The sequence below is a fragment of the Enhydra lutris genome, unplaced genomic scaffold (assembly GCF_002288905.1).
Source record: "Enhydra lutris kenyoni isolate GAN:26980312 unplaced genomic scaffold, ASM228890v2 scaffoldscaffold13, whole genome shotgun sequence".
Taxonomy (NCBI): domain Eukaryota; kingdom Metazoa; phylum Chordata; class Mammalia; order Carnivora; family Mustelidae; genus Enhydra; species Enhydra lutris.
This window is the reverse complement of record NW_019154097.1, coordinates 46,793,010-46,818,524: the sequence shown is the minus strand read 5'-3', so window position 1 is coordinate 46,818,524 and position 25,515 is coordinate 46,793,010. Positions and strand designations below refer to the sequence as shown.

General features: G+C 48.2%; 1 protein-coding gene across 1 annotated transcript; it reads left to right on the top strand.

Annotated features, from left to right (window-relative positions):
* The first annotated feature begins 716 nt into the window (after nucleotides 1-716).
* Nucleotides 717-25,512, top strand: LOC111146430 (nuclear envelope pore membrane protein POM 121C-like). Its single transcript, XM_022501982.1, is given in 14 exon segments — nucleotides 717-1,173; nucleotides 2,527-2,742; nucleotides 3,051-3,209; nucleotides 4,835-4,915; nucleotides 6,362-6,533; nucleotides 18,713-18,804; nucleotides 19,617-19,690; nucleotides 20,130-20,254; nucleotides 20,381-20,483; nucleotides 20,695-20,877; nucleotides 21,774-22,507; nucleotides 22,509-23,409; nucleotides 24,888-25,010; nucleotides 25,415-25,512. Coding segments are annotated over 14 exon segments (3,258 nt in total). The 5' UTR covers nucleotides 717-976.
* Nucleotides 25,513-25,515: the final 3 nt, after the last annotated feature.

Sequence of the window (25,515 nt, the reverse complement as noted above, 5' to 3'; positions counted from 1 at the left end):
CCCACTTAACCAATTTGTACGGAAGGAAATCAAACTTAGCTTGCAGCTTCAGGTTTGATCCGCAGTCTATGATACTACTAGCCCGCTTGATCGGGAGTTTATTAGAATTAGATCCACATTTAACAAGGGTGGCTGGTCTGGGCTGGTCTGGCTTTTCTCTGTTGCTGTGCATGTAAACCCCCTTTGGCCGAAACAGGGCAGCTGAAAAACTCACCACCTCTGGTAGCAATCGTGAAAAAAGTGCCCGGTAACCACCTCTTCCGGGGAGTTCTGCCCTCTAGAAAACAACAGGGATGGAGCATTACGTGAGCGGTCGCTTTCGAGAGCTTTTATTTTTAACGCGACTCTTCTACCGGGTCACCTCGGGGTGGCTGCCGCTCGGTGGGCGCGCGGAAGCCTCCGGAAGACTACCTCTCGGCTTCTGGAGGCCGCAGTTGCAGAGCGGGGTCGGGTCTAGCGCGTTGCCAGGCAGCTGCGGCGTTGCCCGCGGCGGCCGCGCGTACGAGTCGCCTGCGCAGTGACGCAGCCGGCGCGCGGTGACGCGGCGCGCGGCGCGGTGCACGCTGGGATATTTAAGTCTTCTCCGCGGCGCGGAGCCGCGATGTCTCCGGCGGCTGCGGCGGCTGGCGGAGGCGAGCGGCGGCGGCCGATAGCGAGCGTCAGGGACGGCCGGGGCCGGGGCGGGGGCTGCGGGGGCCGGGGCGGGGCGGCGCTCCTCGGCCTGTCGCTGTTCGGCCTCGTGCTGTACCTGGTGCCGGCGGCGGCGGCGCTGGCCTGGCTGGCCGTGGGGGCCACCGCGGCCTGGTGGGGACTGAGCCGCGAGCCCCGCGGTTCGCGCGCCCTCTCCTCGCTCGTTCGGAACGCGCGGCGCCAGCGAACCTTGCACGCCTCGCCTCCAGCCAAGTCGGCGGTGAACGGAAATCTCCTAGAGCCGCGGACCCTCCTCGAAGGACCCGATCCCGCCGAACTGCTCCTCATGGGCAGTTACCTGGGCAAGCCCGGCCCCCCGCAGCCTGCCCCCGCCCCGGAGGCCAGGGACCTGCTGGAGAGGCCTGGCCGCCGCCGCACTCCCGCCCGCGCCGCGCCGCTCGCGCACTCGGCCCATCGTGTGCATCACATTCACCCCTCTCTCCCCACTCCTCTTCTTCGATCCTCTAGGAGGCCTTCCCACCGGTAAGATCCGCTCAACTTCCCCACACCCTCCTCTCTCTCGACCGGCTTTGAATGGAGAGCTTGACTTTTAAATCCGATTTTCTCTTTCATCAAGTCAAAAGTGGATTCTGTGTCGCTTTGTCCTCTTGAAACACCTTGCTGTGTGTCAACCGTCCGCTGCCTTGGAATAAGATGTGATGCCAGAGTCCTTCCCTTTTTTACAGTTTTTAAAACTGAATTTTAATACAGCCTTTCGAAAAACACTTGATAAGCTACTAAAATGTCCCTACTTCTGGTGAAAATATCTTGATCTTTCTAGAGTAGTTATAATAGTATGTTTTGCTGTATTTTTTCTTTGAACCAATAAGAGCAATTAGGTCCCTTAGCCGAGCTCAAAGAGGTGTTCTCAGGAGACCCCTCTTTAATAAAACTTGATTGATAAAGATCCAATTAAAAGGGCATTTCCATTTTGTCCCAGTAGCTGACCATTACAAGAGAATACAAAAGTTTGGTGAAAATATTAGATTATCGATTAGTACATTTAGTTGAAAGATGAACTTAGGTGTCAAAATGTTTGACTTTTGGCGATTATTACTTGTGACTCAGCATAAAAGATTGAAAAGATCTACAAATTCTTGAAAAGTCCCTCCTTGCATGCCCTAACACACACTTTTCTTTCACTACACTTTTTTTTTTCTCGTGTGGGCAGGGTTTTCAACTTTCAATTGTTGAAGTCCGTTATAGGGACAGCTGCTGAGCAGCTGCCACTTTCCATCCTTACGTGGAATGGGGGAACATTGCCATAAAAATGCTGTGTTTTTTGTGGCTCAAAAAGCAGTTTAAAGGGGCGCCTGGATGGCTCAGTGGGTTAAGGGTTAAACCTCTGCCTTTGGCTCAGGTCATGATCTCAGGGTCCTGGGATCGAGCCCCACATCAGGCTCTCTGCTTGGCAGGGAGCCTGCTTCCTCCTCTCTCTGCCAGCCTCTCTGCCTACTTGTGATCTCTCTGTCAAATAAATAAATAAAATCTTTAAAAAAACAAAACAAAACAGTTTTAGGGGCGTTTGGGTGGCTCAGTCAGTTGAGCATGCAGCTCTTGGGTTAGGCTCAGGTCGTGATCTCAGGTTTGTGAGAGGAAGTCCTGCATCAGGCTCTGTGAACTCAGGGCGGTCTGCTTGAGATTATCTCCTCCTCTTCTTCTGCCCCTCCTCCGCATGTGCTCAATTTCTCTAAATAAATAAATCCTTTTTTAATTTTTTTAAGTGGTTTAAGCTCTCTGGAAGATAACTGAACCCACATGATTCTCCAGTAATTTACATTTCTGCCATTCCTTCAAGCTTCTTTGGTTCTATAATATGTCTCCTGTTCTCCATAGGGATTGTGGGACTTTATCAAATCGCTTTATGATAACACCTCGAAGACGCTATCCAATCCAACAGGCCCAGTATTCCCTTCTGGGCGCTCTTCCTACAGTGTGCTGGAATGGTTATCACAAGAAGACTGTGCTGTCTGCTCGTAATTCCAAAATGGTGTGCAGCCCAGTGACAGTGAGGATTGCTCCTCCGGATAGTAAATGGACTCGTTCACCATTGTAAGTGTTACTACTGGCACACTAAACCCCTGTTTATTTTCACTTATTTTTCCACAGCTGTTCTCTGACCAAGCAACTATAAAGCAAAAGGAAGAAGTGCTTACTTGAATGAGAAATCCCTGACTCTAGTCCTTGAACAGCGTTTTGTTTTATTTTGGGCTTAGATTGTAGCTGTAATTCTAAGAGCAGTTTCTGTCACTGTATACTTTTCCTTATTAGTTAGCTTCTGATTTCCAGTGACTGAAGTCTGTGCTGTATGGCATAGTTATTAACATAGTTTAATGCCAGAATCTTGTTTTTCATTATAGACCAGAGCAGACAATCAACTCAACACTGTCCTCACCATCAAGTAATGCCCCAGACCCATGTGCGAAGGAGACCGTACTGAGTGCCCTCAAGGAGAGGAAGAAAAGGACCGTGGAGGAGGAAGACCAAATATTTTCTGATAGCCAGGAAAATAAAAGAAGGTAACAGGCCCCGCACAGTACTCAACAGGCCTCTGACACAGACTCCTGTGATTTGTTGAAATATAGATCCTGCCCAAAAAAAACCAGAGGCCACACCTCCACATTTTGTGAGCCTCAGTAGGTGCCCTTTTTGGATTCTATAGAAGAGCTTGGTAACAAGGGCTTGAATGCTGTTAACTTCCTAAGGTACAGGTTAAATGTTATAACTTACCTTTCCCATGAGTACTAGAGATCAGGAGACAGCTATTAGCCATGTCAGCCTCATACTTTTGATACAAACGTGCTAAATTTTATTATTTCTTTTAGAGAGAATGCTAAAAATCTTCCCTTCACCAACTTATGTCGCTCAGTTATTTGGGTAACCATCATTCAGATGTCATAGTGGTGCCAAAGGAAGTGCTTGGGGAGGAAAACTCACGACTGGAATATGGTAGATTTATCAGTAATGAGAGTAAAACCAATTCCATTATTTGGTTTCTGATACTTTAATGAAAATGGCATAAGCAGTCTGTATCCTTGGGGGGGGGGGAGCGGAGGGGCAGTCACTAGGTGTGACACATAACTGCTTTCCAAGACTCAGTTAAGGGTTTCACTTATCTTTCAATTTGGCAGACTGAGCACCTAGTGTGTGCCTGGGCCTACTCAGTACTGTGGATAGAGCAATGAGTAAGACAGAGTCCCTATGGGACTTGGATAATAAAATAAGGAATTCTAGATTGTACGTGTATAGAAGTAAAGAAAAGAAGAAACACGACAGGATGATAAACAGACTAACGAGAGGGGGTTTCTTCGTGTACGTTGCTCCAGGAAGCACTCTGAGGAGACCATGGGCCGCACACTCGTTAAATATAACCATTACCTAAACCAGACTGTTCATATCCTACCAAGTTGGCTCTCTTTGGTACTACCAATGCAGAGTTAGGTGGGGAGACATTAATAAATGGAAGTGTTTCTATGTGACACAGGAAGATCTAATGATGCATACAGATGGTTTTTAAGTGAGCAGTGTGAACCGATGTCCACAAGCTAAGCAGGGGTGGCCAGGAGCGGGGGATGTGGAGGTCGGAGAGGGAATCCTCGTCATTCTTACAGTCCAGATGAGTCTCTCATACTCTCCAAGGTTAAAATATTTCTTGACTCCAGTGAGCCTGTAACTGAGGATTCTGTATCATTTCTCTCACACTTGGAGTAGGCAGTGATTATGGGGGTCATGCATAGGTCCTTATGTGTGATATGTGAAGTTTTTCCCTAACAGACTTGCCATATTAACATCCAGAGCACTATGGGATGTGCGGGTTAGTCCCTAAAATGTTTCTGTTTTTTGTTTTTTATTTGTGGCTGGTAGGGTATTAAATTTGTGATTGTAATACTTTGGAGAGAAGTTAGCAAATAAGACACCTGAATAAGTTCAAAAGGTCTTGAAGCATTTTTGTACTCATTATTATGAGGAGAGTCTTAGAATGAATCTACCTTTTAGAATCTTTAGGGTTTGAAGCAACCTTGTTCTTGTCTAGCCATTTCTACAGGCCACAGAAATACTTTAAGGTTCCAGGAGTATGAGAGCATGCTCTAAGAAAAAAAAAAAAGTCAGTTCATTTAATTGAGGGTTTTTTGATTTGTCACAGGCGCCACGATAGCAGTGGGAGTGGACATTCAGCATTTGAGCCCCTGGTGGCCAATGGAGTCCCTGCTTCTTTTGTGCCTAAGTAAGTGGGAATCGATCTGAATGAGGTAGATGGGGGAAGGGCATCGTGAGAGCTGTTGTCCTATAGATTTTCCTCTGTGTTTTTGCGTTGCTTTATTAGTCCAGGCTCAAATCTTTGACTTCAGAGAAGAACATTTTGAGTAATGTCCCACAATAACCATCTTCTAATTTCTTTTAATATTTTTTCATTAATACGGATAAAAATATGGTAAGGATAAGAGAATTTGTATATGTATTTAATAACCGTGTATAAAAACAGGTTTGTGCATTAGTTAAAGTGCAGCAGTATGAAATGTAAGATAAATGTTAAGTTTGTACATTTGAGTTTAAATACATTTAGGGTTTGGATGAGAGGGAAAGTGTCTTGGAAATCTGTGTGAAAAGACTTAAGGTAACTTGCATGCTTATTGAGTCAGGAGTGTGCCGAAAGAGCTGGTGTGCTCCCGGCCTGTGCTGATAGCAGAACAAAGACTAGAATGGAGCAGGCGGGGGCTCCTTCTGTCCTCACTTGTGCTCCCATTGTCTGTGCAGTGTTGTGCTTGGTTCGATGGCCGGCACTGTAAGGGACAACAAACAACCTGACGTTCATTCCGAGTGAAGCAGTTGTAAGATGTTACAGGGTGGTGACCGTGTATGAGTGGGCTTGGAGGGTATAAAGTATTAACCCAAGAGAGAAAAGTCTCAAGGGGAATGAGGAAATGAGGGTGGGCAGGATAATGGTTACCAAAAACCAAACGGCAGTTGCATGAAGAAAAGGCTAACATTTGTTCAGTTGGGCTCCAAGTAGATCTATAGGTGGAAGTTAGAGGAAATACATTTTCATCCAGTGTAAGTATCCATGGTTGACATTCCTCACTGTAGGAGAAAGTGAGTTGTCTACATTGTAACAAAGGTTGGATGACTTCTACATGAAAGATTGTTTAGGTTGGAAGCTTAGAAAAAGTGGTTGGTTCCTCTTAACTCTGATTTTTTTAGTAGGTTTATTGAGGTACAATTGACATTATAAAAAACTGTGCCTTTTTAAAGTGTACAATCTAGGTAAGTTCTGACGTGTATATACCTGTTAAATCATTGCCATAGCAAAGGTAATAAACCTAATAGTCACCTTCAAAGTTGCCCCATGCCCCTTAGTAACACCTTCCTGCAGTCCTGCCCCTAGCCCCAGGCATCCACTGATGTGCTTTTTGTCACTGTAGATTAGCGTGAGGTTTTTTTTCTAGAATATTGTGTAAGTGGAGTCATGCATTTAATTTTTTAAATACATTTAAATATTTGGCTTTCCCTTCCTGACTTTGTCTGAGATATTTAGCTGAAGTGGTAGCAATAGCATTAAGAGCTTTATCCTTTTTAATTAAGTTTATTTGAGAAATATCTTGCGACCATGGATGAAGCCTTTAAAGAATGTTGCCTTAAATGACACACTCAGTGTCTTTTTCTCTTTTGTCAGACCTGGCTCTCTGAAAAGAGGTCTTAATTCCCAGAGCTCCGATGACCACTTGAATAAGAGATCTCGCACCTCTTCTGTGAGCTCCTTGACGAGCACGTACACAGGTGGCATCCCTAGCTCCAGCCGCAATGCCATTACCAGTTCTTACAGTTCGACTCGAGGTTTCTCTCAGGTACGTTCTTCTTGTGGCATGGGAGAAGGATGTTCCGAGCATTAACTGATGAGCCCGTGTTTACTAACCACGTTCCACCTGTCAGATACTGGGATGACCTCTGAGCTAACAGAAGATGCAAACCCTGGAGTGATAACTTAGATGCAGGGAATGGGATAGAAAGCCCAGAAAGTAAACCGGAGCAGATGGGGACAGTGGATACAAAACAGCCAGGATTGCAGATAAATGGTCAAAGAATGAGTAATTCAATAAATGGTATTAATTTGATCGAAAAGATAGATTCAGTCCGATTGCACTGGATCATAAAAAAAAATTCATCCTGTCGTCATTGAGAATTGAAAGTTTTTAAAATATTGTAAATTTTTTAAAATTCTTTTTTAGAAAAAATTGTAGTTCTTTTCTTAGAGGACGCAGTATGGCGTAGGAACAAACAGAGCAAGCTTTGCTGCCGGACAGACTTGGTTTCAGATTTTCGCTTTGACACTTCGTAGCTTATAGGGCCTCGGGCTGGTAAATCACTTCCAACTTTTCCCATTTCCCAAGGATTATTATAAAGATTGAAGGTAATGCTTGAAAAAATAGTCCTTATAATGCATGTTAGTAAGTGGTACCCTATATAGAGTAGCAAAGGAAAAAAAAACATTCATGGAGGAAGAGATTTGAGGGGAGAAAACTTGAGATAAGGTAATCCAGAAGGCTTTTACAATAACATGAACAAAAGATGAAGGGAGCAACCACCACAGCAGGCAGACTGAGAATAATTCTGAAGGGCCCTAGGATTTTCAGAATGGTGAGTGAGTACTGGCTTTAGCTTCAAGTCACCGGTCACATTAGCCCCTACCAAGAGTCATCCTGACCTTTGAAGCTTTGAGGCCAGACACTGACTTCTCTGTAGTTACGAAGGTCCTAGATGGCATCGTTTTCCAGAATAGGCTCTCTCTGTCGAAATTCCGTTTGGCGTTGTCCCCTTCGTGAGGGATTTTAGCTAGATCTTCTGGATGACCTCCGGCTTCTGCATCTCCCTGGTTGTGGAGACGGCTTCTTCCCAAAACCTCTCACTGCGTCAGCCTCTGCTGGCTCCACACTCATCTCCTCCTCAGCTCTCCACTTTCATGGAATTGAGGAGTTAGGCCTTGCTCTGGTTTAGGCTTTGGCTTAAGGCGATGGTGTGGCTGGTTTGATCTTCTCCCCAGACCACTCAGACTTTCTCCATGTCAACAATAAGGCCTTCTCACTTTCTTACCATTCACTGTGTTCATTAGGGTAGTACTTTTTATTTCCTTCAAGAACTTTTCCTTGGCATTCACAGCCGCTGTTGGGTGCAAGAAGTGTGGCACTCAGCGCGTCTCAGTTTTTGACCTGCCTTTTACTAAGCTTGTTCATTTGTAGCTTTTGGTTTAAAGTGTGAGACATGCGACTCTTTCCTTCAGCTGAACAATTAAGAGGCGGCTGTAGGGTTGTTAACTGGTATAATTGCAATACTGTAGTAGCTCGGCGAATACGGAGGCTGGGAGAGAGAGATGGGACCACTGCCAGTTCATGGGACAGTCAGAGCACGCGTACTTGTTTAAGTCAGCTGCCGTATAAGGGTGTGGTTTGTGGCTTCACCATTACAAAAGTAGCATCAAAGATCACATATCACTGTCACGAAGGGAGTAATGAAAAGTTGGAAATACCGCAACACATAACCAAAATGTGAGATAGAGACGTGAAGTGAGCGAATGCTGTTAGGAAAATGGCACCAATAGACTTGGCTTGAAGTAGATTTGCTACAGACCCTCAGTTTGTTAAAAACAAAATTTGCAAAGTGCAGTAAAACTTGAAGTATCCCTGTGCTCATCTGTTCTTAAAAACATCGTTTTATTAGGCCAAATTTCAAGTGTACACAAAAGGAAAGGGAATCTAATGGATCTCCCTCTAGCTTCACTGGTTAGTTACCAGCATTTTCTCTGTCTTGTTCCCTCAGTCTGCCCCCACCCTGTGTTTGCCCTTGTGTTTTATAGTAAATTACAAACCTGTCATTTCACCTATAGGGACTTCAGTGTATTTTAAAACTTTTTGTAAACATTAATAACCAGGGTGGCATTATTCCTCTTAAACAATAGTAATTCCTTAATATTTATTTTTGGGGTTTTTCTTTGAATTCATTTGAGAGAGAGACAGTACTAGCAGGGGAGAAGCAGACTCCCTGCTGAGCTGGGAGCCCGACATGGGGCTCGATCCCAGGACCCAGAGATTATAACCCTAGCCGAAGGCAGACGCCCAACCATCTGAGCCACCCAGGCACCCCTCCTTAATATTCGTTAATATTTCCCCATATTCAGATTGCCTGTTATCCCAAATGATCTTATTATAGTTCCTTTGTTTGAGTGAGGGACCAAACATCAATTCTTTACATTTGGTTCCTATGTTTCTTAGACTCTTTTTAATCTATACTACTACTATTTTTTTCTTACTTTGAAAAAACTGGATCATTCTGTAAAATTTCCCACATTCTAGATTAAGTTTCCATCGTCATGGCATCATTTTAACATGTACACGATCCCATATATTCCATATAAATGGGAAGTTAAGTCCTGAGGCTTGATTAGGTTCAAGTTCAGTTATTTTGCCAGAACATCGCATACCTATGATTGCATCACACCCGGAGCACATGAGTTCTGGCTGCCTCCATTTTGTGAGGTTGGTAATGATCCCTGGGCTCAGCAGTTTGAGTCAGATTCTTCTGTTTTAATTTTTATTTTGTTTTAAATTTTTTTTAAGGTTTTATTTATTCATTTGACAGATCACAAGCAGGCAGAGAGGCAAGGAGAGAAAGAGGGAAGCAGGGGCGCCTGGGTGGCTCAGAGGGTTAAGCCTCTGCCTTCAGCTCAGGTCATGGTCCCAGGGTCCTGGGATTAAGGCCCACATTGGGCTCCCTGCTTGGCGGGAAGCCTGTTTCTCCCTCTCCCACTCCCCCTGCTTGTGTTCCTTCTCTCTCTCTCTCTCTCTCTCTCTCTCTCTCTCTCTGTCAAATAAATAAATCTTTTTTTAAAAAAAGGAATTATTTTTGATACAGTCAAAATAACGTGTTTTAGGGTAACGTGAATTCAGTGTTCTCAGTTGGGTATACCACCAACTTGGTATACAATAAGATTTATCTATCCAGTATATTTTAACGTTTCGGGGTTTTCTTTTTCTTTAGTTTGTTTTTAAGTATGTAAAATAAAATACTTTAATTGTTCCAAAGAAAAATGGTGCATGGCTGCTTTGGTCAGTGTATAATGTTGTGAGTGTATAATAGTGTATAATAGGGTGAGTTCCAAGCCCACACTGGGTGTAGAGATTACTTTAAAATAAAATCTGTTAAAAAGAAAAATTGTATAACTAAAACCGTAAAAAAAAAAAGTTGTTCTAGGGGCACCTGGTTGGCTTGGTTGGACAAGCACCTGACTTGATGTCAGCTGGTCTTGATCTGAGGGTTGTGACTTCAAGCCCCACTTTGGGCTCCCTGCCCGGCATGGAGCCTCCGTTTAAAAAAATAAGAATAAATAATGTAAGTGAACAAATGTAAATGAATATAAGTAAAATAAAAATTGTTCCAAAGAACATATGAGAAAACAAAATATACTCAGAGAAGTCCACAATTTCAGCCTCTTTCTACTCCACGTTGTTCCCTTCCTATTTTTAATTACTTTTCGGCTGTCCTTCCACTGTCTTTTTTTCTTAAAACTCTATACAAATCCATGTCTGTGTGAGGCAGCAGTACGTACAAGTTTGAGGCTCACTTCATCTTTCCTGTACAGTAACTGCAGTTACTCCTGTCCTCTGTTGATCAACACTGGGCTCTTTCCGTTTTCTGCTGTGACATCGTCCTGCAGGGAATGCTTTAATTCCTATCTTTTCCCTCTATGGCCATTACACTTCTTGGATAGATTGCCTGGAATACAGATTTCCCAGGCCAGCAGTTAGATGCATATACAGTTTAGCTAGATACTGTTAAATTTCCCTCCTTAGAGGACGTACCGTTAGCATTCCCGTTAGCATTGTACGAGTGACCACCGCCACACCAGTAGATCAGGTTGTCATAGCTTTGGGTTTTTACCAGCTAGGTGAGGAACTGTGTGTGTGTGTAAGATTTTATTTGTTTATTTGGAGAGCATGTGCATGCGGGGGTTGGGGAGCAGAGGGGGAGAGAGAAAATCTCAAGCAGACTCTGGCAAGCACAGAGCCTGACACAGGGCAGGATTCCACAACCTGAGCTGAAATCGAGTCGGATGTTTAAGCCACTGAGCCCCCCAGGCGCCCCATATTTGTGTCTCTTCAGAGTGAGTTGGGGCCGATTTTCATATATTCAAGAAACATTGCAAATGAACAAAAGATTTAAATGTAAAATAAAAACCATAAAAGTATTTGCAAAAACAGGCTTCTCGTGCATTACTGATGGGAGTGTCCATTCATACAGTCCCCTGGAGAGCAGTGTGGCAGTAAGTACCAGTATTAGCGATGCATGTGCCCTTTGACCCCGCAGGTCTGCTCCTTAGGAATTAATTCTGTACATACCCTCAGAAGCATACACGAGGATGTTGACTGTAACATTTTAATAGTAGAAACTCAGAAACAATGTAAATGCACCTTTTCAGGGGGCTGGTAGACAGTATTTCTGTAAGTTGTAGTACTGTGCAACTGTCAGAATAAGTAGCTTGATAGAGCCAAAGCAGGGTGCAGAGCTGTGTGTGTAGCGTCCTCTGGTGCTTGTGCTGCCAGGTTTCTTTGATTTTTTAATGTGCATAGAGTAATTTTGATAGATTTTATTAGAAACCGGGAATAAGGTTTGAGGTTGAGGTAGGAGGGAAGCCTTTTACTGTGTACTCTGCTTGTTGGAATTTATGACCTGTGTTGCAGCTGGTACCTTTCCTGATTTCAGAAAGTTTGTAAGTATAGATGGCTGTTAAGTAAAATAACATTCCCCTGTCCTGGCTGTCCCAGTCTCTGTACCATAGGTACCTGTTGTTGACATTCATACTAGGTTTGTGAACACAGATAATACACAGAATTTTTGGTGTGTGTTACACAAATGGGGTCAGCACATACATGCTTTTTTGTCTCTTTTTGTAATCGTATATTGCATAGCATTTTGTGTCAGATCTATAGTTTTTATTTTTGTTTTTGTTTTTTAATTAGAGTATAATGTAGAAAAATAAATAGCTAAAGTGTGCATCTCCATGTAACTACCACCCAGGTCAAGTAATAAATAATTTTTAACACCCAGAAGCCCCCCTCATACCTACTCCTTCTTGAGTAGTAGCACTGATTTTTTTTTTTACTATTATTATTTATTTTATTTATTTATTTTTTAAGATTTTATTTATTTATCTGACAGAGAGAGATCACAAGTAGGCAGAGAGGGGGAAGCAGGCTCCCCGCTGAACAGAGAGCCTGGTGTGGGGCTCAATCCCAGGACCCTGAGACCATGATCTGAGCTAAAAGCAGAGGCTTAACCCACTGAGCCACCCAGGCGCCCCAATAGTAGCACTATTTCTAAAATATTTAAGAATATTTTTAAACTTTACATCAATGGAGATCAGGATACACTTTCTTTTGTGTTTGGCTTCTCTCACTCACTGTTTTCCTTGTGAGATGCATTCAGGTTGTTACGTGTAGCAATAAGGCTTTTGTTTTCCTTGTAGGAATATACCATAATTAAGTTTTTCCTCCTGCTGTTGGACGTTGGGTTTCCAGTTTTGAGCTATAATGCGTAATGTTGCTGTGGATGTTCTTATATTAAGTCCTTTGGTGCGTATATGTGAAGTATGTGTGATGCTCAGTTGTAGTAGATGTTGTTGAGACATTTTTTAAAGTTAGATTTCAGGAGCACCCCGGGTGGTGCAGTTGGTTAAGCGTCTGCCTTTAGCTCAGGTCACGATCCTGGAGTCTCGTAAATAAATAAAAATAAAATAAAATAAAGTTACGTTACAGGTGATTGTCTTCCCAGTGCAGTGTGAGATTTTGTTCGTGTGGTTACACAGCCTCACTAACCCTTGACGTTGCCAGTTGCTCTGATTACCCATGCCAGTGGGCATGCAGTTTTCCCTGTGGTGGTTACGTGTGATTATAATTGCTGATTGCGAATGAGCTAGAGGTAGGAGCTGTTCATTAGCCATTTATATTTCCTTTTTCATGAAGTGCCTCTTCAGGTTTCTTGGCCCTTTTCTATTGTCTTTTTGTCACTAATTTATAGAAATTCTTTATATATTCTAGATATAAGCTCTCTGTAACTAGTATGTGTTGCAACAAATCACTCTCCTACTCTGTCTCACCACTTCAATTTCTTTACTTTACGCCTATGGCTAATGTTTTGTGTGTACTGTTTAGGAACTCTTTGTCTACCTAAAGTCATGATGATGATATGCTACCTTTTAGAAGCTTTATTCTTTGTTGTTGATTTTTTGAAGTTGATTTTTGTATATGGTGGGAAGTGGCCATCAAAATTAGCGTTTTTCCATTGAAATGTCCATTTGACTTAGCAACGTTTATTGAAGTATTGGACCATCCCTTTCCTGTTGCTGTGTGGTACTGCCTTAGTTATAATTTAAGTATATATATATGGATCCATTTCTAGATTTTGTTGTGTTCCATTGGTCTGTTTTTCTGCCCTATATCTTTTTTTTCTGTGCTTTTCCACACAGTCTTTTAGTTTTGATGTATAGTAGGATAAATCATCCAACCTTATTTGTCTCATTCCTCTTCAGAATTATCTTGGCTCTTGACCCTTTGCGTTTCTCTGTAAGTTTAGAATCAACTCACTGATTTCTGCTAAAAGAAAGAATGGCCACTTGCTGAGATATTAAGATTGCCTTTAATCTACCAGTTATTTTGGAGAGAAATGACATTTTTACAAATGTCATTAAATCTTCCAATCCATGAACATTGTATATCTTTCACTTATTTACATCCTCTTTAACTGCTCTGTGTAGTGGTTTTACATATTAAACATATTCCTAGATATATTTTTGATGCTATTATAAGTGGTTTATTAAAATCTGTTGCTGATGTATTCAAATACTACTGATTATCATATTCAGAAAATTTGCTAAATTCCATAATATTCATCTGTATATATATTTTTTTTTTTTTTAAGATTTTATTTATTTATTTGACAGATCCCAAGTAGGGAGAGAGGCAGGCAGAGAGAAGGGGGGGGAAGCAGACTCCCTGCTGAGCAGAGAGCCTGATGCGGGGCTTGATCCCAGGACCCTGAGATCATGACCCAAGCTGAAGGCAGAGGCTTAACCCACTGAGCCACCCAGGCGCCCCTCATCTGTATATTCTTTTTTTTTTTTTTTTTTTTTTATTTGAGAGAGAGTGCACACATGAGAGGGGTGAGGGTCAGAGGGAGAAGCAGACTCCCCATGGAGCAGGGAGCCCGATGCAGGACTCGATCCCAGGACTCCGGGATCATGACCTGAGCTGAAGGGAGTGGCTCAACCAACTGAGCCACCCAGGCACCCATATATTCTTTAGGCTATTTGTATGTACGTCATGTTGTCTACAATGACAGCTCTTTTCTCTCGCTGTTCTCATATTGTTTTATGCCTTATTGTATTTGGTTAAGATCTGAAGTATGATGTTGAATAGAAGTGATCACAAACATCTTTGTTTTCCTTGATCTCAGAGGGAGTGCTCTCCACATTTCCTGTTATATATACTGTTTGATATAGGATTCTTACGTTGGATTTTTTGTTGTTGTTTTTTTAAGATTTAGAGAGAGTACATGGGCCAGGGGTGGAGGGAGGGAGAGAGAGTCTCAAGTAGACTCCATCCTGAGCACGGAGCCCAACATGGGGCTCGATCCCACGACCCTGAGATCACAACCTGCGCCAAAACCAAGAGTCAGCCACTTAACTGACTGTACCATCAGGTGCCCTGATGTAGATTTTGGGTAGATATTCTTTATTGGATTAAGGAAATTCCTTTTTCAAGGTTGTGTCATCAGATAACCAGTTTTAGGAGTCACTCTATTACATGTTTTTCTATATATTTAATTTCTGCCCTTCTACATACTATTTCCTTCTTTTTTTAATTTTTTTTTTTTTTTTTAAGTAGGCTCCATGACCAGCATGGAGCTGTGGGGCTTGAACTTATGACACGGAGATTGAGACCTGAACTTGAAATCAAGAGTCAGGTGCTTAACCAACTAAGCTACCCAAGCAGTCCTTTTTTTTTTTTTTTCTTTTTTTTCTTTTTTTAAGATTTTATTTATTTATTAGTCAGATAGAAAGAGAGCGTAAGGAGGGAGAGCAGCAGGTAGAGGAAGAAGCTGACTCCCTGCTGAGCAAGGAGCCTGATACAACACTTGATCCTGGGAGGGTAGGATCATGAGCTGAGCTGAAGGCAGATGCTTAACTGACTGAGCCACCCAGGCATCCCTCTTTCTGATTCTTTTATCCAGATTCTTAGATCACTGGGTTTTTTTCAGCCTTTTCCCTTTTCTAACACACACACACACACATATATATCTTAAATGTTATACATTTTTTATAAGCCTTAGCTACATCCCTGTCTTGAAATAGAAGTATTTTTCAGTTTCATTCAGATCAAATACTTTCTGATTTCCATTTCCAGTTGTTTTTTGATTTCTATACTTAGCAGTACATCGCTTAATTTCAAAACAGTTAATTGTTTCGTTCTCTTTCTGTTACTGGTTTTTAGTTAAATTCCACTAGTTCACAGGACGTGCTTCTACCAGTCTTTGAAATAGATTTGCTCTCCGGCCCGGCGCGCGCTCGCTTTTGGTGTGTGTTTCAGCTTCACTTGAGAAGAAAATTTCCGTGAAGCACTCACCTAGCGGTTAACATGCCTCCTGTTCCTTGAGGTTTGTCATGTGGCTTAAGGTCTTTTGACCGTTTTGAGGTCATTTTCTCTTCAGATGTTGCCCTGTTTTCTCCCGTCTCTCAATGTTCCAGTACACGTTTAATCCTTTTCCTTTTGTCCTATGTCTGTGTGTCCCATCATTTTGTACCGACCCCCCAGTTCTTCCGTTGTCTAGTCTACCAATTTCCTTTAGCTCTGTGCTACTTCATCCTCCCCATTGCATTCTTAAATCATTATTGTTATCCTCCTTATAGTGTCCCATTTGTCTGCCAGGATTCTCCATATTGTTATTTAAATCATTATAACAGTTCTAAAGTCTTATTCAGTAATTCCGATATTTGAATCTTCTGTGTCTTCTGATGTGTGCTTTCTTCTTCTGGGTTATTGGTTAAATGTTACTTTCTTATATATTTGATTTTTGTCGCTGCTGTGTTCCTCTGTCAGACATTGAAAAAAAAATGTGATGATGACTTGAAGCTCTGAATGATGGTATCTTTCTCCAGAGAGGTTTTGCTTTTTTATCTTGCCTCTGGCAATAGCTAGGATAGGAGCCAATGACCTCTGTGTGGGAGGACTTGACCTGATTCTGAGTTGGCTATCAGTTCTGGTGAGGGCTGGTTCATTTCTGATTTCCCCTCTGTCCCTGTTCAGAGCCTTGAGGATCCCAACCAGAAGCTTTAGGTCATGTTAAGGCCCCTGTACTTTGGAAAGCCCTGAGTTCATTTTTGTCTTTGCAACCACGTGAGACTGCCAGAAGCTTCTCTCAGCCTCTCAACTGCAGCTTCTCCTTTTGGAATTGGCGGTTACCGGGAGAGGAAAAGGGGACCTAAACGTGGGGGCTCAGCCCTTGGCTCCTCTTCTCTTGTCTCCACGATGTCCCCCTGGCCTGGTAGCTCTTCCCTGGCACTGCCCCGCTTTCACACGTGTAGGCTGCTTCTTCCCAGTGTTTGCTGCTTGTCCCCAGCGGGAGTGTTGCTCTAGAAGGACACAGCTGTTGCCTGAAAGAGGGTCAGGGTTTGGGATAAGCACCCTCACTGACAGTGGAGCCTGTGACCTCCTGTAGGAAATGCAGCCCTGATACTAACTGCTGTTCGGTGTTCTCGGGAGTTTCCAGTTCCCTGTTCACGTGTGGTATTTGCATATGTGATAAGTTCCCGAAAGTAGGTTTTAGGAGAGGAGATGAAGTAATATGAAAGTTCTTCATGTTAAAGCTTCTCTTTGAAAAAAACGTGTTGGCGTGTAGCGATTATCTCCAGTAATCAGCAAAGGCGACAGCCTTTACATTCGGCGCAGGTGGTAGCAGAGATCTTTGACTCGCGTGTTCTCCCGGCGGAACGCTAGGAAATAGCCGGATCTATGGCTGCCCGAGCTAGGAGCTCTGGCTTCGAAATTGTAAAATCAGTGCACATGTTAGACGGGAACCAGTTACAGCGGGAGTGAGCTGGCCTCTGACCTCTACGTGCATGGCACTGATCTCTTCGTGTGTCTAATGAGACTCGTCATTTTCCAAAGTCGGAATAGTTCCTTTGCCTCCAGCGCGTCAGACCCCAGCTTGGCACTCGGAGTCCCCAGTTGCTCCTTCACTGTTCTCTGTAGCGGCCAGACCAGGACATCTGTCCTCTTCTGGGAGCACCTGATCCCTTCCTGGAGCCTTCCCTTCCTCGTTCTTTTCCTGCTGTGGGGTGGTGGGTCTGTCCCATCGCAAGCCCGTGCAGCTTGTCTTTCTTCGGGTGCTGTTTGGGGAGTCATGAAAGGGTCCTTGACGTCCCCTTCCTCCTCTACCAATTCTCTAACCAGCGCTGCGTCTCTCCCCCGGGCTCCTGTGTAGACACCTCTGTTCCCTTTTGGTTGATCACGGTCAGCTTGTGAACTCTCCTACCCCTTCTCCACGTTGCCGTTTCCTGGTGACGGAGCGCGCTTGCTTGTCTTCCGTTGTCAAGTGTAAAGTACGGAACCTCTCTGAAGTGGGAACTCGGCTAATTAAAAAGTGAATCACAGTGTGGAACTAAGTTGACTGCTAGATACATCGATTGACTCTTTTTTTTTTTTTTTTTTTTTTTTTTTATGACTTGTTCTATCCCTTGCTTACTTTTCACTTGGTAATGTTCCTTATACTTCCGTGGACTTGCAGGACTCCCGTGTTTACAGGTAAAGATGGTGACTTGCTGAAATCATTTGCCTTTTAATTTTATGGTTTGTTTGGTTCGGGGATGTTTTATTTCCTGCCCACATAGATTTTTCTGTTTTACGGGAATGTTAGTGGTTGAAAATTGAGATGGTACAAAGGGTATACAGTAGAGTGTCCTTGCTACCTGCCAGTACTTTTACAGAGAGAGGTTTTTGTTTTTGTTTAGATTTATTTATTTTAGAGTGCACGTGCAAGGGAGCAGGGGGCGGGGGAGAGACTTTCAGGCAGACGCCCCACAGAGCACGGGGTTCCATCTCACAACCCTGAAATCATGAGAGCCAAAACTGAGAGCTGGACACTCAGCCAACTGAGCCACCCAGCTGCCCCTTACATGATGTAAGGAGTAAAGAAATCACCAGAAGCTCCTCAGTGAGAAAAATGTCTACAGTGATAGCTCCATGCTGCTGTGATGAGGCTAGACAGAGAGCTGCGTGCGGGTGCTTCCTGTCAGTTACTTTGCCACAAGGCCGCTTTGCAGGAGGAGAGGGAGGGTGGGAACAGACCGTCTTTGTTATCAGGGGACTGCCTGGTAGAATAGACGGCGTGTCTGAACCGTTGTCATGTAACAGTAAACATCACAGATGCTGCAAAAGTCATAAATGTCTTGGTAGCACATTTTTTTAAAAAAAGTTGGAGTAAAACTGAAAATTTAACCGAAGCAGGACTAGATTACGGGCCTATCTTCGCTGTGATAGGGTTTTGGGCAGAGGTTTGGAAAAGTTTCTTAGTTTTATCATTTCTGAGATACTCTAAACTTGCAGGCATCATGGCACTAAACCATGACCGAATGTAACGTTCCACTTTCCAGTGTGTGCGGAAAGTACGCTCCCCGCTTACGCGCTGACTGCCGAGCTTTCCCGTACTCGTTCACATTATTTCCCCCCGTAGTTATTACTGGCAGTTAACTTTCCTTCACAAATGTTGTTTTTTGGGGGTTTTTTCCTAGGATTTTATTTTTGAGTAATCTCTGTACCCAAAATGGGGCTTGACCCCACAACCCCAAGGTTAAGAGTCACACTGTCTGCCACCTGAGCCAGTCAGGCACCCCATAGAGAAATGTGTAAGTCGCTGAAAAGAAGACTTGATAGGCAGAGTTACATTGTCCTTAGGCTCAGTCATGTCACTGTGTACCTTTCAGCTTTGGAAGAGAACTGGGCCCAGCTCGTCTCCGTTATCTAGCCCCGCCTCGTCCCGCTCCCAGACACCAGAGAGGCCAGCAAAGAAAATAAGGTAAGGAGTCCTGACTCGCAGAAAGGGGGGACACATGCTTGGCTCTTAGGCTTCCTGCGGCTGTGAGTTGGAGAATCACATTGCCATCTAGAAGGACAGTGAGAAGTACCTGCCTGAGCGGCTCTCATCTCTACGGTTTTCCATGCTGACCCTAGAGGCTCAGGCTCTTCCTCATCCCACAGCCCGAGCAGCCCGGCTGTGCAGGGAGGCCACAGCGAGCACAGGGAGCAGAGTGAGTTACGTCAGGGGCAGGGGAGGCCACGTTCTAGATTGCTGACCCTCTAGGCACCAAAAGCCAACCAGAACGCTGCTCTTAGGGTCAGATATGTGACATCTCTCAGGGCTTGGCAGGTTTAAGTAAGGTTTTAAAGGTTGCCGCGTTGTGCCTGCTGTAAGAGGTTTCTCCGTGGCATCCATGAACTGGTTCCCTTTGGCTTGTAGGAATTTTCTTTTGATTTCTTAAGTTTTTTGTCTTGGCATACTGCGATCTTAAATTATGACGGCCTGGACTTTGGCTGGTTGGTAGTTAGGAGGGTGTAAGAAGTTACCCAGTAGTCTGTGGGGAGGAGTTTTTTGGTTTTTTTTTTTAAGATTTTACTTTTATTTATTTTGAGAGAGCGAGAGATCACAAGCAGGGGGTTGAGGAGAGGGAAAAGCAGGCTGCCTGCTGAGCAGAGGGCCCGATGCGGGGCTCCATGTCAAGACCCTGGGATCATGATCTGAGCCAAAGACAGACGCTTAACTAACTGAGCCACCCAAGTGCCCAAGTCAGGAGGTGTTTCTAAGCGCACTGGTGCCTCTTCTGCCTGCAGAGAAGACGAGCTTTCTCATCGCTCCAGTTCTTCAACTCCGTTGGCAGCAGACAAGGAGGCCCAGGGAGAAAGAGGTAGGTTGAGAAGTGTGTGAGAGTGGCTTGCAGTGGGAGAGTTTCTGAAGGGTGTGCAGACCGCCGCCTGTCCAAAAACACATGATGAGCATCGCTGCATGTAGGGCTCTGGTAGGCAGAGCAGAAAGAGCCCGTCTTGTCGTCTGTGGCACGGGCAGGTCACCGCAGCCTGGCGTGACTGTGGGCTGGCGGTCCACAGAGGCGTAGCAGTCTGCAAGCGGCGTAGGTAGTGCCCATCCGGTAGTAAGCACTTGTCTGCCTGTGTTTGGGGCCCTCCCGTCTGAAATAATGTCGGAACAGTACCCAAGACCCCAACCATGGAAGGTAGGACCTTTCAGAGGTACCCAGTGAAGTTTCAGTGTGAAAAACCAGGTGGGTGGACAAACCTGCCATTTCTGGAGGAGAAGAGGAAGAAAACAAGTCGTCATTGTTTCTTCAGCTGCAGATTCGACCACGTGGAAAGCACAGAACTCGTGGAGCTCCCCGCCCACGCCTGGCAGCTCAGGGCAGCGCAGGCGGAAGGTTCAGCTGCTGCCCCTGCGGCGAGGGGCCCGGCTGGCGCTGGTAGGGCTCTGCTCTGTCCGTCCACACCTGCCCTCCCCAGCGCCGCGATCGCAAGCTCTAGGGAGCCGGGTGCAGGCTTCCTCCAGCTTCTCTGGCTGACAGGCCTCTCGTCTTTCTCTCTGGCAGCCCCCTCCTCCCCAGCTTGGCTACTCCATCACCGCCGAAGACCTCGATCTGGAAAAGAGAGCTTCGCTGCGGTGGTTTAACAAGGCCTTGGCGGAAGGGACCGGTAAGGAAGAGCAACCAGCTCAGTGCTCCGGAGAGGTTTTATTTGGATCCTTCTCATCTGAGAAATCCTTTTGGGTCCTCAGGAGAACCGTGAGCACCAGCACTGGAGAGGGATTTCCAGATAAGCAGATGCTGAGACCCCGAACGCCCCATGCTCCGTGGTGTACCCCTGGGAGAAAATTGCCAAACGCGGTCTTTCTTCCTTCCTTTAGATGCTGCCTCGAACTGTGACACCGAGAAGCCCCCTACCACTCAGCCTTCTCTGACGTTTACCCTGCCCGCTGCTGGGACCGCCGCCGCCCCAGCCTCCACCCCAGCCCCAGCCCCAAGCACCAACCCACTGCTGGAGAGCTTGAAGAAGATGCAGAGTTCCGCCAGCCTGCCGTCTTCCCCGGGTGAGTGGGCGAGCCCCCTCTGCCGCACAGGACACAGCTAGGTTTCACTCGAAGCAGAAGTCGCATGCCTGCCAGCCCCTCGGAAACCTGGGGGAGCTTGAGCCTGTGTGGCTCAGCCGTCCCGAGCTGGTGCGCACCCAAGAGCTTCTGAAGTCTGTGATCAGCAAGCTCGCGGGAAGGGGGCTGCCGTGCTTCAAGCTGGGATCAGTGGCCTTGTTTTGGCTGTCACGGGGCTCACGTGGCTCGTGATTTGAAATTCTTCGCTTCCTGAGCTGCTCTGAGCCTTGCCGTCATCTTCCATAATACACGGGTAACAGCTTGCGAGGCGCGAGCCTCTTTGAAATGGAAATGGGCTCACGCGGTTCGGGGCCTTTCAGACCACAGGCACGAGAGGACACAGTCCTTTTCCCTCGAGGTGTCCAGGGGTCGGTCACGGCACTGCATGTGCCCACGCTCCTCTGGGCACACTTGGGCACGCAGCGGGCTGTACCAGGCCTCAGCCTCTCCCCGAGCCCCGCGGCAGGGGTCTCCGTCCACAGCTGCATGCTCCGCATCCCGCCCGCCGCGGGCAAATGCGGTAAACCGTTCTCGGGCGAGTAAGGGATTTCACTGGACTTGAGTCTGGGTGTTTGGATTTTCCGTAGAGTTCACACATCGCTTCTCCATTTAAGCCAAATTGTATTTTCCCAGTAGCTTACGATCTGTGAAGGGTAGAAATAGCGAACAGCACCTCGATTTTAGGGTGTGGGCACTTGAAGGGCTTGTGGTATGGAGGGAGTCACATCCGCGGACTGACTTGGCAGCCCTCGCCCGGCCCCGGCCCCGGCACAGAAGCGCCGAGTGCCGGCCCGCCACGGTATTTAGGACGCACGTTCTCCATTCTCTCTTCTCCCCAGAGTCCACGGCAGCGGCGGCCACTGCGGCCCCTTCGCCTCCGAAGACACCCGGCCTTCTGGCCCCTCTTGGCTCTCCACAGTTAGGGCCCCTTCCAGGCACCACCTCAGAGGCCAAATCTGCAGCCAGTTTCTTGGGGCTGACACCTGCTGCGTCCCAGATACCAGCCACCAACACCACCGTGTCCCCTCTGGCTCCTCAGGCTGAGACGGCCGCCACGTCCCCAGCCCCGGCTGCCCCGTCCCCCACCCCCAAGCCGAGTCTTCTGCTGGGAATGCTGAGCGCCGCGCCCGCTGACCCCCCCGTGTCGACAGCCCCCAGCGTGTCCTCAGCATCTCCCATGTTCAAGCCCATCTTTGTGGTCCCGCCAAAAAGCGAGAACGAGGACCCCTTGCTGTCCAGCCCCTCCAAGGTCGCCACCACGGCACCTTCCGGCTCTGCCCTCCCTGCCCCTGCCAGCAGCCCTCAGCCCATGTTCAAGCCTATCTTTGGCAGCATGGGGTCCCCTACGTCTGCGCCCTTGTCCGCTCCCTTCTCCTTCAGTCAGACCGCTGCCCCGGCCACTGCCGGGAACGTTCCTCTCTTTGCCGGCCAGGCCGGTGCCACCTCAGCCGCGGCTCCCGCGAGCACAGCCAGCACGTCGGCCGACTCCGCTTCGAAGCCCGTGTTCAGCTTCGGCGTGAGCAGCGTGACCAGCACCACCACCTCCGCTGCCCCCCCTTTCCTCTTTGGGGCCCCCCCCCGCCTCCGGGGCCAGCTTTACCCCCGCCACGGGCTCCATCTTCCAGTTCGGCAAGCCGCCCACCACGCCCGTGTCCGCGGCCGTCACCACGTTCGGCCAGTCCCTGCCTGGAGCCGTGCGGACCGCTGCCACCGGCGGCGGCGCCTCCTGCCTCAGCGGCTTTGGCGGCGGCCTCAGCACGCCCGCCCCCGCCACCAGCAGCCCGCCGGCGCCGACCTTCACCACCGCTGCCGCCGCGGCCCCGGCCTTCCACATTCCCTTCGGCTCGAGCACCAAGCCCGCGCTGCCTGCGTACCCGGGCGCCAACCCCCAGCCCGCGTTCGGGGCCGCCGACGGGCAGCCGCAGGGGGCCGCCAAGCCCGCCCTCGGCCCCAGCTTCGGCAGCTCTTTCACTTTCGGGAACTCCGCAGCCGCGACCCCGGCCGCAACCCCGGCGCCCGGCCCGGCCCAGCCTGCCTTCGGCAGCGCCGCACCGTCCAGTTTCGGCAGCTTGAAGCCCGCCGCCTCCGCCTTTGGCACCCTTGCCGGCACCCAGCCTGCCTTCGGCGGCGGCGCGCCTGTGTTCTCCTTCGGGGCGGCCACCACCTCTGGCTTTGGGGCCGCGACCCAGACCACCAGCAGCGGGACCGGTAGTTCCGTGTTTGGCGGCGCGACGCTGTCGCCCTTCACGTTTGGAGGATCTGCCGGCCCGGCCGGCAGCGGGGGCTTTGGGATCCACGTGGCCACCCCCGGCACCTCCGGAGCGTTCAGCTTTGGCACGGGACAGAGCGGGACCACCAGCGGCACGACCCCTTTCGGAGGAGGCTTGAGTCAGAGCACGTTGGGCGGACCCAGTCAGAGCACACCCTTTGCCTTCAATGTGGGCAGCACCCCTGAGAGCAAACCTGTGTTCGGAGGTAAGATCGGGAATGGCCTTGGTCAGCCACAGCGGGCGCCGTCCTAAGTGCAGGGATCAGTTTCCTAACTTAGCTTCCCGGTCTGGCCGGGACGAGGCTGGTGGTCAGTGGTTAAATACAGCTTCAGAGAGCAGGAGGCGTCAGGTAGAAGGCAGGGCGTCCTGAGTGGCTGTGGGGGCGCTTTTCAGGTAGTCAAGGAGGGCAGGCTCTTCTGAGGAAATTTAAGCCAAGTCTGTATCTGGGTTGTGCACAAGGGTTGGGAGTGTGGGTGGGTATGTGTGTGTGGGAGAGCGCTTTTTGGGCACAGGGGAGACAGTGCAAAGGTCCAGGGGCAGGAGCAAGCTCCACTCATTCAGGAACACAGGAAAGCAAAGTGTGGCTCAAGGATCTGAAAATGGAAATGATCCAAAATGCTGTGGGGAGGCAGGTGGAGTTGAAGGTCATTCAGGGCCAGAGTTAAATTTGGATTATAAGTACGAAGGGAGGTCCTTGTAGAATTTAAGGAGAAGAATGAAGGGATTGTATCTGCCCTGCAGAAGGTGACTTACAAGTTCTCGTCCTGATGGTTTCTATTCTCAAATGTGAGAGAGGGTCACAGGGACTGGACTGGGGAGCTGTGTGTACAGGAAGGGCCTCTCGAAGTGGTTGGGAGAGTGGGGAAAAGCACATAATGAGATTCTGGTAGAATTGCCAGGAAGCTCTGAGCACCGGAGAACTGGGTTTATGAATTTGAGGTGAGGCCAGCCCACACTGCTAGGTCATTCCTCAGCAGCGTTCACACGTGAGCACACGGAGGGCAGGGGAGACCCCGCCTGTGTCAGCTTTAGTAGGTTCCCGCAGCAAGGACATGGGGGCACGCTGGGACAGGAGGACTCCGTGACCTGGGGGCCCTCTGGGAACTTGGAGGGCCCCTGATGGTTGGCTGGGGTGACTGGGACGGGGCAGGGGTGGAGGCAGACAGGGAGATGGCAAGGTCAGGAGTGAGGAGGCCCGCCCTCCTCTGAGGGCTGTCGGGAGGCAGCGGCGGGACTGGACAGTGGGCCTCTGGTGGCAAGGCCAGAGGCAGTCTGGTGTGGCTGTGGGAAGGCGAGGGGACCCACGGGTGGGGGGCGGTGTTTGGTGGGAGGCTCAGGTTTCTGGAGGGAGGGGAAACCGGGAGAGGCGGCAGAACTCAGTGGTGTCAGAGGGGAGTAACCTGGTCAGGCTGGAAGGTGGGGGTCTGCTGAGCGCCCCTCCTGTGCTCTGCCGGTCGCGGGAATGCAGGAAGACTCCGCTCCTTGGGCCAGAAGGCAGCACTGCAGGGCTTTCGCTGGGCTGTAGCGGGTGGGGAGGGCAGCAGTTACCAGCACTGGGGTGAGCCCGCACGGGGGTCCAGGGCCGAGGTGCCCTGTGGGGACAGCGCCCGGGCTTCAGTACCCAGTGCGGACGCCTCTGTGCACCGGCCTAGGTGCTAGTTTCCTGCGGTCTCTCTGTTCTAGGCACCTCTACACCCACCTTTGGTCAGAACACCCCTGCCTCTGGGGTGGGCACGTCGGGCAGTGGTCTCTCCTTTGGGGCATCCTCAACACCCAGCCAAGGCTTTGTTGGCGTCGTACCTTTCGGTAAGCGGCAGGTCTCGTCGCCGGTGTGACCTGCTTCTCCGGCGAGGGAGGGGTACTTGATAGGTTCCTGGCTCTGGGGGCCCTTGGGAAAGGTCAGGCCTGGAAGCACAAGAAAGATGTGGCCTGGCTTGAAGGCCAGCACAGCCCAAGAAGGGAGTTGGAGGGAATGTTCCAGACCACCGGAAAGCCGGGTAAAAATGCCTTCCCGCTCGCTTGCAGGTGATCTGGGATTCTGCGTTTTTCCTAGGGCTTCCCCACGCTCCCGTTCCCCCAGCAACTGAACACGGTTTGGGGAGGCGCAGCCTGGTACCCAGCCTTCTGCTGGCCTAGCCTTGCGGAGACGGGGTGCCCGGGGAAGTGCCCGGGCGGCAGCTGCCTCACGAGACCTTGTTGCATCTTTCCAGGCTCGGCGGCCCCTTCCTTTTCCATTGGTGCAGGATCCAAGACCCCCGGGGCGCGGCAGCGGCTGCAGGCCCGCAGGCAGCACACCCGCAAGAAGTAGCCT